Here is a 17,404-nt window from a genome sequence, read left to right on the forward strand (position 1 = left end):
CCCTGTCTACCTCCCTGCAGGAGCTGGTCCCCCTGACTACCTCCCTGCCGGAGCTGGTCCCCCTGACTACCTCCCTGCCAGAGCTGGTCCCCCTGACTACCTCCCTGCCGGAGCTGGCCCCCCTGACTACCTCCCTGCTGGAGCTGGTCCCCCTGACTACCTCCCTGCAGGAGCTGGTCCCCCTGACTACCTCCCTGCCGGAGCTGATCCCACTGACTACCTCCCTGCAGGAGCTGGTCCCCCTGACTACCTCCCTGCCGGAGCTGATCCCACTGACTACCTCCCTGCAGGAGCTGGTCCCCCTGACTACCTCCCTGAAGGAGCTGGCCCCCCTGACTACCTCCCTGCAGGAGCTGGTCCCCCTGACTACCTCCCTGCAGGAGCTGATCCCACTGACTACCTCCCTGCAGGAGCTGGTCCCCCTGACTACCTCCCTGCCGGAGCTGATCCCACTGACTACCTCCCTGCAGGAGCTGGTCCCCCTGATTACCTCCCTGAAGGAGCTGGCCCCCCTGACTACCTCCCTGCCGGAGCTGGCCCCCCTGTCTACCTCCCTGCTGGAGCTGGCCCCCCTGTCTACCTCCCTGCAGGAGCTGGTCCCCCTGACTACCTCCCTGCCGGAGCTGGTCCCCCTGACTACCTCCCTGCCGGAGCTGGTCCCCCTGACTACCTCCCTGCCGGAGCTGGTCACCCTGACTACCTCCCTGCTGGAGCTGGTGCCACTGACTACCTCCCTGCCAGAGCTGGCCCCCCTGTCTACCTCCCTGCCGGAGCTGGTCCCCCTGACTACCTCCCTGTCGGAGCTGATCCCACTGACTACCTCCCTGCCGGAGATGGTCCCCCTGACTACCTTCCTGCCGGACCTGGTACCCCTGACTACCTCCCTGCCGGACCTGGTCCCCCTGACTACCTCCCTGCTGGAGCTGGTCCCCCTGACTACCTCCCTGCTGGACATGGTCCCCCTGACTACCTTCCTGCCGGACCTGGTCCCCCTGACTACCTCCCTGCCGGAGCTGGTCCCCCTGACTACCTCCCTGCAGGAGCTGGTTCCCCTGACTTCCTCCCTGCCAGAGCTGGTTTCCCTGTCTACCTCCCTGCCGGAGATGGTCCCCCTGACTACCTTCCTGCCGGACCTGGTCCCCCTGACTACCTCCCTGCCGGAGCTGGTCCCCCTGACTACCTCCCTGCTGGAGCTGGTACCCCTGACTACCTTCCTGCAGGAGCTGCTCCCCCTGACTACCTCCCTGCTGGAGATGGTCCCCCTGACTACCTCCCTGCCGGAGCTGGTACCCCTGTCTACCTCCCTGCAGGAGCTGGTCCCCCTGACTACCTTCCTGCAGGAGCTGGTCCCCCTGACTACCTCCCTGCCAGAGCTGGTCCCCCTGACTACCTCCCTGCAGGAGCTGGTCCCCCTGACTACCTCCCTGAAGGAGCTGGTCCCCCTGACTACCTCCCTGCTGGAGCTGGTACCCCTGTCTACCTCCCTGCAAGAGCTGGTCCCCCTGACTACCTCCCTGAAGGAGCTGGTCCCCCTGACTACCTCCCTGCAGGAGCTGGTACCCCTGACTACCTCCCTGCAGGAGCTGGTACCCCTGTCTACCTCCCTGCAGGAGCTGGTCCCCCTGACTACCTCCCTGAAGGAGATGGTCCCCCTGACTACCTCCCTGCTGGATATGGCCCCCCTGACTATCTCCCTGCAGGAGCTGGCCCCCCTGACTACCTCCCTGAAGGAGCTGGCCCCCCTGACTACCTCCCTGCAGGAGCTGGCCCCCCTGTCTACCTCCGTGCAGGAGCTGGTCCCCCTGACTACCTCCCTGCCGGAGCTAGTCCCCCTGACTACCTCCCTGCCAGAGCTGGTCCCCCTGACTACCTCCCTGCCGGAGCTGGCCCCCCTGACTACCTCCCTGCTGGAGCTGGTCCCCCTGACTACCTCCCTGCAGGAGCTGGTCCCCCTGACTACCTCCCTGCCGGAGCTGATCCCACTGACTACCTCCCTGCAGGAGCTGGTCCCCCTGACTACCTCCCTGCCGGAGCTGATCCCACTGACTACCTCCCTGCAGGAGCTGGTCCCCCTGACTACCTCCCTGAAGGAGCTGGCCCCCCTGACTACCTCCCTGCAGGAGCTGGTCCCCCTGACTACCTCCCTGCAGGAGCTGATCCCACTGACTACCTCCCTGCAGGAGCTGGTCCCCCTGACTACCTCCCTGCCGGAGCTGATCCCACTGACTACCTCCCTGCAGAAGCTGGTCCCCCTGACTACCTCCCTGAAGGAGCTGGCCCCCCTGACTACCTCCCTGCCGGAGCTGGCCCCCCTGTCTACCTCCCTGCTGGAGCTGGCCCCCCTGTCTACCTCCCTGCAGGAGCTGGTCCCCCTGACTACCTCCCTGCTGGAGCTGGTGCCACTGACTACCTCCCTGCCAGAGCTGGCCCCCCTGTCTACCTCCCTGCCGGAGCTGGTCCCCCTGACTACCTCCCTGTCGGAGCTGATCCCACTGACTACCTCCCTGCAGGAGCTGGTCCCCCTGACTACCTCCCTGAAGGAGCTGGCCCCCCTGACTACCTCCCTGCAGGAGCTGGTCCCCCTGACTACCTCCCTGCAGGAGCTGATCCCACTGACTACCTCCCTGCAGGAGCTGGTCCCCCTGACTACCTCCCTGCAGGAGCTGATCCCACTGACTACCTCCCTGCAGGAGCTGGTCCCCCTGACTACCTCCCTGAAGGAGCTGGCCCCCCTGACTACCTCCCTGCCGGAGCTGGCCCCCCTGTCTACCTCCCTGCAGGAGCTGGCCCCCCTGTCTACCTCCCTGCAGGAGCTGGTCCCCCTGACTACCTCCCTGCCGGAGCAGGTCCCCCTGACTACCTCCCTGCCGGAGCTGGTCCCCCTGACTACCTCCCTGCCGGAGCTGGTCACCCTGACTACCTCCCTGCCAGAGCTGGTCCCCCTGTCTACCTCCCTGCCAGAGGTGGTCCCCCTGACTACCTCCCTGCCGGAGCTGGCCCCCCTGACTACCTCCCTGCCGGAGCTGGTCCCCCTGACTTCCTCCCTGCAGGAGCTGGTCCCCCTGACTACCTCCCTGCAGGAGCTGGTCCCCCTGACTACCTCCCTGCAGGAGCTGATCCCACTGACTACCTCCCTGCAGGAGCTGGTCCCCCTGACTACCTCCCTGCCGGAGCTGATCCCACTGACTACCTCCCTGCAGGAGCTGGTCCCCCTGACTACCTCCCTGAAGGAGCTGGCCCCCCTGACTACCTCCCTGCCGGAGCTGGCCCCCCTGTCTACCTCCCTGCAGGAGCTGGCCCCCCTGACTACCTCCCTGCCAGAGCTGGTCCCACTGACTACCTCCCTGCCGGAGCTGGTCCCACTGACTACCTCCCTGCCGGAGCTGGTCCCCCTGACTACCTCCCTGCCGGAGCTGGTTCCCCTGACTACCTCCCTGCCAGAGCTGGTCCCACTGACTACCTCCCTGCCGGAGCTGGTCCCCCTGACTACCTCCCTGCAGGAGCTGGTTCCCCTGACTACCTCCCTGACAGAGCTGGTCCCACTGACTACCTCCCTGCTGGAGCTGGTCCCCCTGACTACCTCCCTGCCGGAGATGGTCCCCCTGACTACCTTCCTGCCGGACCTGGTACCCCTGACTACCTCCCTGCCGGACCTGGTCCCCCTGACTACCTCCCTGCTGGAGCTGGTCCCCCTGACTACCTCCCTGCTGGACATGGTCCCCCTGACTACCTTCCTGCCGGACCTGGTCCCCCTGACTACCTCCCTGCCGGAGCTGGTCCCCCTGACTACCTCCCTGCAGGAGCTGGTTCCCCTGACTACCTCCCTGCCAGAGCTGGTTTCCCTGTCTACCTCCCTGCCGGAGATGGTCCCCCTGACTACCTTCCTGCCGGACCTGGTCCCCCTGACTACCTCCCTGCCGGAGCTGGTCCCCCTGACTACCTCCCTGCTGGAGCTGGTACCCCTGACTACCTTCCTGCAGGAGCTGCTCCCCCTGACTACCTCCCTGCTGGAGATGGTCCCCCTGACTACCTCCCTGCCGGAGCTGGTACCCCTGTCTACCTCCCTGCAGGAGCTGGTCCCCCTGACTACCTTCCTGCAGGAGCTGGTCCCCCTGACTACCTCCCTGCCAGAGCTGGTCCCCCTGACTACCTCCCTGCAGGAGCTGGTCCCCCTGACTACCTCCCTGAAGGAGCTGGTCCCCCTGACTACCTCCCTGCCGGAGCTGGTCCCCCTGACTACCTCCCTGCAGGAGCTGGTTCCCCTGACTACCTCCCTGACAGAGCTGGTCCCACTGACTACCTCCCTGCTGGAGCTGGTCCCCCTGACTACCTCCCTGCCGGAGATGGTCCCCCTGACTACCTTCCTGCCGGACCTGGTACCCCTGACTACCTCCCTGCCGGACCTGGTCCCCCTGACTACCTCCCTGCTGGAGCTGGTCCCCCTGACTACCTCCCTGCTGGACATGGTCCCCCTGACTACCTTCCTGCCGGACCTGGTCCCCCTGACTACCTCCCTGCCGGAGCTGGTCCCCCTGACTACCTCCCTGCAGGAGCTGGTTCCCCTGACTACCTCCCTGCCAGAGCTGGTTTCCCTGTCTACCTCCCTGCCGGAGATGGTCCCCCTGACTACCTTCCTGCCGGACCTGGTCCCCCTGACTACCTCCCTGCCGGAGCTGGTCCCCCTGACTACCTCCCTGCTGGAGCTGGTACCCCTGACTACCTTCCTGCAGGAGCTGCTCCCCCTGACTACCTCCCTGCTGGAGATGGTCCCCCTGACTACCTCCCTGCCGGAGCTGGTACCCCTGTCTACCTCCCTGCAGGAGCTGGTCCCCCTGACTACCTTCCTGCAGGAGCTGGTCCCCCTGACTACCTCCCTGCCAGAGCTGGTCCCCCTGACTACCTCCCTGCAGGAGCTGGTCCCCCTGACTACCTCCCTGAAGGAGCTGGTCCCCCTGACTACCTCCCTGCTGGAGCTGGTACCCCTGTCTACCTCCCTGCAAGAGCTGGTCCCCCTGACTACCTCCCTGAAGGAGCTGGTCCCCCTGACTACCTCCCTGCAGGAGCTGGTACCCCTGACTACCTCCCTGCAGGAGCTGGTACCCCTGTCTACCTCCCTGCAGGAGCTGGTCCCCCTGACTACCTCCCTGAAGGAGCTGGTCCCCCTGACTACCTCCCTGCTGGATATGGCCCCCCTGACTATCTCCCTGCAGGAGCTGGCCCCCCTGACTACCTCCCTGAAGGAGCTGGCCCCCCTGACTACCTCCCTGCAGGAGCTGGCCCCCCTGTCTACCTCCCTGCAGGAGCTGGTCCCCCTGACTACCTCCCTGCCGGAGCTGGTCCCCCTGACTACCTCCCTGCCAGAGCTGGTCCCCCTGACTACCTCCCTGCCGGAGCTGGCCCCCCTGACTACCTCCCTGCTGGAGCTGGTCCCCCTGACTACCTCCCTGCAGGAGCTGGTCCCCCTGACTACCTCCTTACCGGAGCTGATCCCACTGACTACCTCCCTGCAGGAGCTGGTCCCCCTGACTACCTCCCTGCCGGAGCTGATCCCACTGACTACCTCCCTGCAGGAGCTGGTCCCCCTGACTACCTCCCTGAAGGAGCTGGCCCCCCTGACTACCTCCCTGCAGGAGCTGGTCCCCCTGACTTCCTCCCTGCAGGAGCTGATCCCACTGACTACCTCCCTGCAGGAGCTGGTCCCCCTGACTACCTCCCTGCCGGAGCTGATCCCACTGACTACCTCCCTGCAGGAGCTGGTCCCCCTGACTACCTCCCTGAAGGAGCTGGCCCCCCTGACTACCTCCCTGCCGGAGCTGGCCCCCCTGTCTACCTCCCTGCTGGAGCTGGCCCCCCTGTCTACCTCCCTGCAGGAGCTGGTCCCCCTGACTACCTCCCTGCCGGAGCTGGTCCCCCTGACTACCTCCCTGCCGGAGCTGGTCCCCCTGACTACCTCCCTGCCGGAGCTGGTCACCCTGACTACCTCCCTGCTGGAGCTGGTGCCACTGACTACCTCCCTGCCAGAGCTGGCCCCCCTGTCTACCTCCCTGCCGGAGCTGGTCCCCCTGACTACCTCCCTGTCGGAGCTGATCCCACTGACTACCTCCCTGCCGGAGATGGTCCCCCTGACTACCTTCCTGCCGGACCTGGTACCCCTGACTACCTCCCTGCCGGACCTGGTCCCCCTGACTACCTCCCTGCTGGAGCTGGTCCCCCTGACTACCTCCCTGCTGGACATGGTCCCCCTGACTACCTTCCTGCCGGACCTGGTCCCCCTGACTACCTCCCTGCCGGAGCTGGTCCCCCTGACTACCTCCCTGCAGGAGCTGGTTCCCCTGACTACCTCCCTGCCAGAGCTGGTTTCCCTGTCTACCTCCCTGCCGGAGATGGTCCCCCTGACTACCTTCCTGCCGGACCTGGTCCCCCTGACTACCTCCCTGCCGGAGCTGGTCCCCCTGACTACCTCCCTGCTGGAGCTGGTACCCCTGACTACCTTCCTGCAGGAGCTGCTCCCCCTGACTACCTCCCTGCCAGAGCTGGTCCCCCTGACTACCTCCCTGCAGGAGCTGGTCCCCCTGACTACCTCCCTGAAGGAGCTGGTCCCCCTGACTACCTCCCTGCTGGAGCTGGTACCCCTGTCTACCTCCCTGCAAGAGCTGGTCCCCCTGACTACCTCCCTGAAGGAGCTGGTCCCCCTGACTACCTCCCTGCAGGAGCTGGTACCCCTGACTACCTCCCTGCAGGAGCTGGTACCCCTGTCTACCTCCCTGCAGGAGCTGGTCCCCCTGACTACCTCCCTGAACGAGCTGGTCCCCCTGACTACCTCCCTGCTGGATATGGCCCCCCTGACTATCTCCCTGCAGGAGCTGGCCCCCCTGACTACCTCCCTGAAGGAGCTGGCCCCCCTGACTACCTCCCTGCAGGAGCTGGCCCCCCTGTCTACCTCCGTGCAGGAGCTGGTCCCCCTGACTACCTCCCTGCCGGAGCTAGTCCCCCTGACTACCTCCCTGCCAGAGCTGGTCCCCCTGACTACCTCCCTGCCGGAGCTGGCCCCCCTGACTACCTCCCTGCTGGAGCTGGTCCCCCTGACTACCTCCCTGCAGGAGCTGGTCCCCCTGACTACATCCCTGCCGGAGCTGATCCCACTGACTACCTCCCTGCAGGAGCTGGTCCCCCTGACTACCTCCCTGCCGGAGCTGATCCCACTGACTACCTCCCTGCAGGAGCTGGTCCCCCTGACTACCTCCCTGAAGGAGCTGGCCCCCCTGACTACCTCCCTGCAGGAGCTGGTCCCCCTGACTACCTCCCTGCAGGAGCTGATCCCACTGACTACCTCCCTGCAGGAGCTGGTCCCCCTGACTACCTCCCTGCCGGAGCTGATCCCACTGACTACCTCCCTGCAGGAGCTGGTCCCCCTGACTACCTCCCTGAAGGAGCTGGCCCCCCTGACTACCTCCCTGCCGGAGCTGGCCCCCCTGTCTACCTCCCTGCTGGAGCTGGCCCCCCTGTCTACCTCCCTGCAGGAGCTGGTCCCCCTGACTACCTCCCTGCTGGAGCTGGTGCCACTGACTACCTCCCTGCCGGAGCTGGCCCCCCTGTCTACCTCCCTGCCGGAGCTGGTCCCCCTGACTACCTCCCTGTCGGAGCTGATCCCACTGACTACCTCCCTGCAGGAGCTGGTCCCCCTGACTACCTCCCTGAAGGAGCTGGCCCCCCTGACTACCTCCCTGCAGGAGCTGGTCCCCCTGACTACCTCCCTGCAGGAGCTGATCCCACTGACTACCTCCCTGCAGGAGCTGGTCCCCCTGACTACCTCCCTGCCGGAGCTGATCCCACTGACTACCTCCCTGCAGGAGCTGGTCCCCCTGACTACCTCCCTGAAGGAGCTGGCCCCCCTGACTACCTCCCTGCCGGAGCTGGCCCCCCTGTCTACCTCCCTGCAGGAGCTGGCCCCCCTGTCTACCTCCCTGCAGGAGCTGGTCCCCCTGACTACCTCCCTGCCGGAGCAGGTCCCCCTGACTACCTCCCTGCCGGAGCTGGTCCCCCTGACTACCTCCCTGCCGGAGCTGGTCACCCTGACTACCTCCCTGCCAGAGCTGGTCCCCCTGTCTACCTCCCTGCCAGAGCTGGTCCCCCTGACTACCTCCCTGCCGGAGCTGGCCCCCCTGACTACCTCCCTGCCGGAGCTGGTCCCCCTGACTACCTCCCTGCAGGAGCTGGTCCCCCTGACTACCTCCCTGCAGGAACTGGTCCCCCTGACTACCTCTAGAGCCCTTCAGGTGTCCCTGGGTCGGTGCTGATAATAGGAGGAGGGGCCCCAGAACCCTTCAGGTGTCCCTGGGTCGGTGCTGATGATAGGAGGAGGGGCCCCAGAGCCCTTCAGGTGTCCCCGGGTCGGTGCTGATAATAGGAGGAGGGGCCCCAGAGCCCTTCAGGTGTCCCTGGGTCGGTGCTGATAATATGAGGAGGGGCCCCAGAACCCTTCAGATGTCCCCGAGAAGGTGCTGATAATAGGAGGAGGGGCCCCAGAGCCCTTCAGGTGTCCCTGGGTCGGTGCTGATAATAGGAGGAGGGGCCCCAGAACCCTTCAGGTGTCCCTGGGTCGGTGCTGATAATAGGAGGATGATAGGAGGAGGGGCCCCAGAACCCTTCAGGTGTCCCTGGGTCGGTGCTGATGATAGGAGGAGGGGCCCCAGAACCCTTCAGATGTCCCCGAGTCGGTGCTGATAATAGGAGGAGGGGCCCCAGAGCCCTTCAGGTGTCCCTGGGTCGGTGCTGATAATAGGAGGAGGGGCCCCAGAGCCCTTCAGGTGTCCCTGGGTCGGTGCTGATAATAGGAGGAGGGGCCCCAGAGCCCTTCAGGTGTCCCTGGGTCGGTGCTGATAATAGGAGGAGGGGCCCCAGAACCCTTCAGGTGTCCCTGGGTCGGTGCTGATAATAGGAGGAGGGGCCCCAGAGCCCTTCAGGTGTCCCTGGGTCGGTGCTGATAATAGGAGGAGGGGCCCCAGAACCCTTCAGGTGTCCCTGGGTCGGTGCTGATAATAGGAGGAGGGGCCCCAGAGCCCTTCAGGTGTCCCTGGGTCGGTGCTGATAATAGGAGGAGGGGCCCCAGAGCCCTTCAGATGTCCCCGAGTCGGTGCTGATAATAGGAGGAGGGGCCCCAGAGCCCTTCAGATGTCCCCGAGTCGGTGCTGATAATAGGAGGAGGGGCCCCAGAACCCTTCAGGTGTCCCTGGGTCGGTGCTGATAATAGGAGGAGGGGCCCCAGAGCCCTTCAGGTGTCCCCGGGTCGGTGCTGATAATAGGAGGAGGGGCCCCAGAGCCCTTCAGATGTCCCCGAGTCGGTGCTGATAATAGGAGGAGGGGCCCCAGAACCCTTCAGGTGTCCCCGGGTCGGTGCTGATAATATGAGGAGGGGCCCCAGAACCCTTCAGGTGTCCCCGGGTCGGTGCTGATAATAGGAGGATGATAGGAGGAGGGGCCCCAGAGCCCTTCGGGTGTCCCTGGGTCGGTGCTGATAATAGGAGGATGATAGGAGGAGGGGCCCCAGAGCCCTTCGGGTGTCCCTGGGTCGGTGCTGATAATAGGAGGAGGGGCCCCAGAGCCCTTCAGGTGTCCCTGGGTCGGTGCTGATAATAGGAGGAGGGGCCCCAGAGCCCTTCAGGTGTCCCTGGGTCGGTGCTGATGATAGGAGGATGATAGGAGGAGGGGCCCCAGAACCCTTCAGGTGTCCCTGGGTCGGTGCTGATGATAGGAGGATGATAGGAGGAGGGGCCCCAGAACCCTTCAGGTGTCCCTGGGTCGGTGCTGATGATAGGAGGATGATAGGAGGAGGGGCTCCAGAGCCCTTCAGGTGGCCCTGGGTCGGTGCTGATAATAGGAGGAGGGGCCCCAGAGCCCTTCAGGTGTCCCTGGGTCGGTGCTGATGATAGGAGGATGATAGGAGGAGGGGCTCCAGAGCCCTTCAGGTGTCCCTGGGTCGGTGCTGATAATAGGAGGAGGGGCCCCAGAGCCCTTCAGGTGTCCCTGGGTCGGTGCTGATGATAGGAGGATGATAGGAGGAGGGGCCCCAGAACCCTTCAGGTGTCCCTGGGTCGGTGCTGATGATAGGAGGATGATAGGAGGAGGGGCTCCAGAGCCCTTCGGGTGTCCCTGGGTCGGTGCTGATGATAGGAGGAGGGGCCCCAGAGCCCTTCGGGTGTCCCTGGGTCGGTGCTGATGATAGGAGGAGGGGCCCCAGAGCCCTTCGGAGGTCCCTGGGTCGGTGCTGATAATAGGAGGAGGGGCCCCAGAACCCTTCAGGTGTCCCTGGGTCGGTGCTGATGATAGGAGGAGGGGCCCCAGAGCCCTTCGGGTGTCCCTGGGTCGGTGCTGATAATATGAGGAGGGGCCCCAGAACCCTTCAGGTGTCCCTGGGTCGGTGCTGATGATAGGAGGATGATAGGAGGAGGGGCCCCAGAGCCCTTCAGATGTCCCCGAGTCGGTGCTGATAATAGGAGGATGATAGGAGGAGGGGCTCCAGAGCCCTTCAGGTGTCCCCGGGGGAGCCCGGGCGGGGCAGGGACACTCCCAGCCTTGTGATACACAGACACACCCAGCACGCCAGAAACGAAACTTACCTCCTGCACTTCCCGGCCATGGCGACGGCAGCCCAGCTCCAGGCCCTGCGGGACGAGGCCACCTGCTCCGTCTGCCTGGGCCTCTTCCGGGACCCCGTGGCCCTGGAGTGTGGACATAACTTCTGCCGCCCCTGCATCACCCAGTCCAGGAAGGGGCGGCAGGGCTCCCCCTGCCCCGAGTGCAGGGCAGTGGCCCCCGGGGGCCTCCTGCGCCCCAACAGGCAGCTGGCGAACATCGCGGCGAGGCTGAAGATCCTCCCAGAGCCGGACAGACACCTGTGCGGGGCCCACGGGGAGAAGCTGCTCATGTTCTGCACCACGGACCGGACCCCCATCTGCGTGGTGTGCGACAGGTCCAGGGAGCACCGGGGCCACGCCGCCGTGCCCGTCCAGGAGGCTGCCGAGGAGCACAGGGTAGGTGAGGGCGCTGGGACTCAGCGCCCCCTGGGCACCTGGGGCCCATGCCTAAGCTTTGAGGGAGCAGGCGGGGTGAGACTGGGGGTCTTGGAGGGGGAGCCCACCCACGTCTAGGGGAGGGTGGGCCCAAACTTCGAGAGCTCACAGACACGTGTAGAGTGTGTACTAAATGCTTTTACAGCTTTTCAGCCAAGTACGCCGAGGCTTAACATCCCTCAGACACGTTCCCTCACTCTGCGCCTCGCTGTCCCTCAAGCCCAAGCGAGCAGGCCGGTAGAAAGCGTAGTCAGCATGCTGCCCATCCATTCCTTGGCGTCTCCGACAACGCTGTTTGTTAAAATAGGATAGATGCACCCGCATTCCCATTCATTATAGGGCCTCTCGGTCGAGACGGCCTGCACTGGTTTATGTGATGGTGTGGGCAGTCTGCAGGCCTCTTCTGCCCCTGAGCTATATGTTGACGCCACTTGCCCCGTGGGGCTTGGGGGTGCCTGTCTGAAGGGGTCTTATACATTCAATCTTTGAACTCTCCCTGCGAGAGCAAGAGCGCCTGATGAAGTGCGGGGACCCCCTTCATTCCATTCCATCACTCGTCTGTCATGGGCCCCCTTCATTCCATTCCATCACTCGTCTGTCATGGATCCCCCTCATTCCATTCCATCACTCGTCTGTCATGGGCCCCCTTCGTTTCATTCCATCACTCGCCTGTCATGGGCCCCCTTCATTCCATTCCATCACTCGTCTGTCATGGACCCCCCTCATTCCATTCCATCACTCGTCTGTCATGGACCCCCTTCATTCCATTCCATCACTCGTCTGTCATGGGGCTCCCTTCATTCCATTCCATCACTCGTCTGTCATGGGGCCCCCTTCATTCCATTCCATCACTCGTCTGTCATGGGGCCCCCTTCATTCCATTCCATCACTCGACTGTCATGGGGCCCCCTTCATTCCATTCCATCACTCGTCTGTCATGGGGCTCCCTTCATTCCATTCCATCACTCGTCTGTCATGGGGCCCCCTTCATTCCATTCCATCACTCGTCTGTCATGGGCCCCCTTCATTCCATTCCATCACTCGTCTGTCATGGCCCCCCTTCATTCCATTCCATCACTCGTCTGTCATGGGGCCCCCTCATTCCATTCCACCACTCGCCTGTCATGGGGCCCCCTTCATTCCATTCCATCACTCGCCTGTCATGGGCCCCCTTCGTTTCATTCCATCACTCGTCTGTCATGGACCCCCCTCATTCCATTCCATCACTCGCCTGTCATGGGCCCCCTTCATTCCATTCCATCACTCGCCTGTCATGGGCCCCCTTCGTTTCATTCCATCACTCGTCTGTCATGGGCCCCCCTCATTCCATTCCATCACTCGTCTGTCATGGGGCCCCCTTCATTCCATTCCATCACTCGTCTGTCATGGGGCCCCCTTCATTCCATTCCATCACTCGTCTGTCATGGGGCCCCCTTCATTCCATTTCATCACTCGTCTGTCATGGGCCCCCCTCATTCCATTCCATCACTCGTCTGTCATGGGGCCCCCTTCATTCCTTTCCATCACTCGTCTGTCATGGGCCCCCTTCATTCCATTCCATCACTCGTCTGTCATGGGGCCCCCTTCATTCCATCCCATCACTCGTCTGTCATGGGCCCCCCTCATTCCATTCAATCACTCGTCTGTCATGGGGCCCCCTTCATTCCATTCCATCACTCGTCTGTCATGGGGCCCCTTCATTCCATCCCATCACTCGTCTGTCATGGGCCCCCCTCATTCCATTCCATCACTCGTCTGTCATGGGCCCCCCTCATTCCATTCCATCACTCGTCTGTCATGGGGCCCCCTTCATTCCATTCCATCACTCGTCTGTCATGGGGCCCCCTTCATTCCATTTCATCACTCGTCTGTCATGGGCCCCCCTCATTCCATTCCATCACTCGTCTGTCATGGGGCCCCCTTCATTCCTTTCCATCACTCGTCTGTCATGGGCCCCCTTCATTCCATTCCATCACTCGTCTGTCATGGGGCCCCCTTCATTCCATCCCATCACTCGTCTGTCATGGGCCCCCCTCATTCCATTCCATCACTCGTCTGTCATGGGGCCCCCTTCATTCCATTCCATCACTCGTCTGTCATGGGGCCCCTTCATTCCATCCCATCACTCGTCTGTCATGGGCCCCCCTCATTCCATTCCATCACTCGTCTGTCATGGGCCCCCCTCATTCCATTCCATCACTCGTCTGTCATGGGGCCCCCTTCATTCCATTCCATCACTCGTCTGTCATGGGGCCCCCTTCATTCCATTCCATCACTCGTCTGTCATGGGGCCCCCTTCATTCCATTTCATCACTCGTCTGTCATGGGCCCCCCTCATTCCATTCCATCACTCGTCTGTCATGGGGCCCCCTTCATTCCTTTCCATCACTCGTCTGTCATGGGCCCCCTTCATTCCATTCCATCACTCGTCTGTCATGGGGCCCCCTTCATTCCATCCCATCACTCGTCTGTCATGGGCCCCCCTCATTCCATTCCATCACTCGTCTGTCATGGGGCCCCCTTCATTCCATTCCATCACTCGTCTGTCATGGGCCCCCTTCATTCCATCCCATCACTCGTCTGTCATGGGCCCCCCTCATTCCATTCCATCACTCGTCTGTCATGGGCCCCCCTCATTCCATTCCATCACTCGTCTGTCATGGGGCCCCCCTCATTCCATTCCATCACTCGTCTGTCATGGGGCCCCCTTCATTCCATTCCATCACTCGTCTGTCATGGGGCTCCCTTCATTCCATTCCATCACTCGTCTGTCATGGGCCCCCCTCATTCCATTCCATCACTCGTCTGTCATGGGGCTCCCTTCATTCCATTCCATCACTCGTCTGTCATGGGCCCCCTTCATTCCATTCCACCACTCGTCTGTCATGGACCCCCCTTCATTCCATTCCATCACTCGTCTGTCATGGGGCTCCCTTCATTCCATTCCACCACTCGTCTGTCATGGGGCCCCCTTCATTCCATTCCATCACTCGTCTGTCATGGGCCCCCCTCATTCCATTCCATCACTCGTCTGTCATGGGCCCCCTTCATTCCATTCCATCACTCGTCTGTCATGGGCCCCCTTCATTCCATTCCATCACTCGTCTGTCATGGGGCCCCCTTCATTCCATTCCACCACTCGTCTGTCATGGACCCCCCTTCATTCCATTTCATCACTCGTCTGTCATGGGGCCCCCTTCATTCCATTCCATCACTCGTCTGTCATGGACCCCCTTCATTCCATTCCACCACTCGTCTGTCATGGACCCCCTTCATTCCATTCCACCACTCGTCTGTCATGGGCCCCCTTCATTCCATTCCACCACTCGTCTGTCATGGGGCCCCCTTCATTCCATTCCATCACTCGTCTGTCATGGGCCCCCCTCATTCCATTCCATCACTCGTCTGTCATGGACCCCCCTTCATTCCATTCCACCACTCGTCTGTCATGGGGCCCCCTTCATTCCATTCCATCACTCGTCTGTCATGGGCCCCCTTCATTCCATTCCATCACTCGTCTGTCATGGGGCTCCCTTCATTCCATTCCATCACTCGTCTGTCATGGGGCTCCCTTCATTCCATTCCATCACTCGTCTGTCATGGGGCTCCCTTCATTCCATTCCATCACTCGTCTGTCATGGGGCTCCCTTCATTCCATTCCATCACTCGTCTGTCATGGGGCCCCCTTCATTCCATTCCATCACTCGTCTGTCATGGGGCCCCCTTCATTCCATTCCATCACTCGTCTGTCATGGGGCCCCCTTCATTCCATTCCACCACTCGTCTGTCATGGGGCCCCCTTCATTCCATTCCATCACTCGTCTGTCATGGGGCCCCCTTCATTCCATTCCACCACTCGTCTGTCATGGGCCCCCCTCATTCCATTCCATCACTCGTCTGTCATGGACCCCCCTTCATTCCATTCCACCACTCGTCTGTCATGGGGCCCCCTTCATTCCATTCCATCACTCGTCTGTCATGGGCCCCCTTCATTCCATTCCATCACTCGTCTGTCATGGGGCTCCCTTCATTCCATTCCATCACTCGTCTGTCATGGGGCTCCCTTCATTCCATTCCATCACTCGTCTGTCATGGGCCCCCCTCATTCCATTCCATCACTCGTCTGTCATGGGCCCCCCTCATTCCATTCCATCACTCGTCTGTCATGGGGCTCCTTTCATTCCATTCCATCACTCGTCTGTCATGGGCCCCCCTCATTCCATTCCATCACTCGTCTGTCATGGGGCCCCCTCATTCCATTCCATCACTCGTCTGTCATGGGGCTCCCTTCATTCCATTCCATCACTCGTCTGTCATGGGGCTCCCTTCATTCCATTCCATCACTCGTCTGTCATGGGCCCCCCTCATTCCATTCCATCACTCGTCTGTCATGGGGCCCCCTCATTCCATTCCATCACTCGTCTGTCATGGGGCTCCCTTCATTCCATTCCATCACTCGTCTGTCATGGGGCTCCCTTCATTCCATTCCATCACTCATCTGTCATGGGCCCCCCTCATTCCATTCCATCACTCGTCTGTCATGGGGCTCCCTTCATTCCATTCCATCACTAGTCTGTCATGGGGCCCCCTTCATTCCATTCCATCACTCGTCTGTCATGGGGCCCCCTTCATTCCATTCCACCACTCGTCTGTCATGGGGCCCCCTTCATTCCATTCCATCACTCGTCTGTCATGGGCCCCCCTCATTCCATTCCATCACTCGTCTGTCATGGACCCCCCTTCATTCCATTCCACCACTCGTCTGTCATGGGGCCCCCTTCATTCCATTCCATCACTCGTCTGTCATGGGCCCCCTTCATTCCATTCCATCACTCGTCTGTCATGGGGCTCCCTTCATTCCATTCCATCACTCGTCTGTCATGGGGCTCCCTTCATTCCATTCCATCACTCGTCTGTCATGGGCCCCCCTCATTCCATTCCATCACTCGTCTGTCATGGGGCTCCCTTCATTCCATTCCATCACTAGTCTGTCATGGGGCTCCCTTCATTCCATTCCATCACTCGTCTGTCATGGGGCTCCCTTCATTCCATTCCATCACTCGTCTGTCATGGGCCCCCCTCATTCCATTCCATCACTCGTCTGTCATGGGCCCCCCTCATTCCATTCCATCACTCGTCTGTCATGGGGCTCCCTTCATTCCATTCCATCACTCGTCTGTCATGGGCCCCCCTCATTCCATTCCATCACTCGTCTTTCATGGGCCCCCCTCATTCCATTCCATCACTCGTCTGTCATGGGCCCCCCTCATTCCATTCCATCACTCGTCTGTCATGGGGCCCCCTTCATTCCATTCCATCACTCGTCTGTCATGGGGCCCCCTTCATTCCATTCCATCACTCGTCTGTCATGGGCCCCCTTCATTCCATTCCATCACTCGTCTGTCATGGGGCCCCCTTCATTCCATTCCATCACTCGTCTGTCATGGGGCCCCCTTCATTCCATTCCATCACTCGTCTGTCATGGGGCCCCCTTCATTCCATTCCATCACTCGTCTGTCATGGGGCCCCCCTCATTGCATTCCATCACTCGTCTACCATGGGGCCCCCTTCATTCCATTCCATCACTCGTCTGTCATGGGGCCCCCTTCATTCCATTCCACCACTCGTCTGTCATGGACCCCCCCCTCATTCCATTCCATCACTCGTCTGTCATGGGGCCCCCTTCATTCCATTCCACCACTCGTCTGTCATGGACCCCCCTTCATTCCATTCCATCACTCGCTGTCATCCCTGGGCGTACTTACACTGGTGTCTGCTAAACTGGAGGAGTCTGTACTTCAGTCTCCATGCCCATTCACTCCTTGGCCTCTGTGCTAGGAATGCCTGATTCTGCAGGCAAGAGGCCATTTGCCGGTTCAATCCTCTACGGACTCCGTCAACAAACTGTTCACTTGTGGGGGATCTGTAGGGAAAGATATTTGTTTTGATGTTTGGTTGGTAGGGTGCTCATTCTGACTGCGGTGAGGTCAGAGCCAGGTGTAAGAGGAGCGCCATTCGCCTGCGTCACTCCGTGGCATGTTTTTTTTCTGCATGTTTCTAAAGCGCGAACTTGACCCGAAGGCTTCACATGAGCTCCGGTGACGCTACACAAGGACACATTCATTTAAGAGCAGGAAGATGAAGTGATTTTCCCAGAATCAACGCTGAAACTCGAACCTGGTTCCGCAGCTCCAATGTCTGCAGTTCTAGTCGTTAGGCTACATCCTCTCCCTTTTGGCGCACACCGGGCCAGATGTACGACCCGTTTGAGCATGCAAAAACTTCCAGGGCCATGCACAAAGCCTATCTACTGAGTCTCGATAAATAGGTTTTGC

At 61.6% G+C, this 17,404-nt stretch overlaps 1 protein-coding gene across 1 annotated transcript in view; it reads left to right on the forward strand.

The window, feature by feature from the left end:
* Positions 1-10,634: 10,634 nt before the first annotated feature.
* The window catches only part of LOC147668722 (E3 ubiquitin-protein ligase TRIM11-like), a 193,275-nt gene continuing 186,505 nt past the window's right edge, over positions 10,635-17,404 (forward strand). Inside the window, exon 1 of the mRNA XM_086948473.1 lies at positions 10,635-11,030. Coding sequence (XP_086804599.1) covers positions 10,635-11,030 — 396 coding nt within the window. The remainder of the gene's footprint in view (positions 11,031-17,404) is intronic.

This window comes from Lissotriton vulgaris, unplaced genomic scaffold, assembly GCF_964263255.1.
Source record: "Lissotriton vulgaris unplaced genomic scaffold, aLisVul1.2 SCAFFOLD_494, whole genome shotgun sequence".
Lineage (NCBI taxonomy): Eukaryota > Metazoa > Chordata > Amphibia > Caudata > Salamandridae > Lissotriton > Lissotriton vulgaris.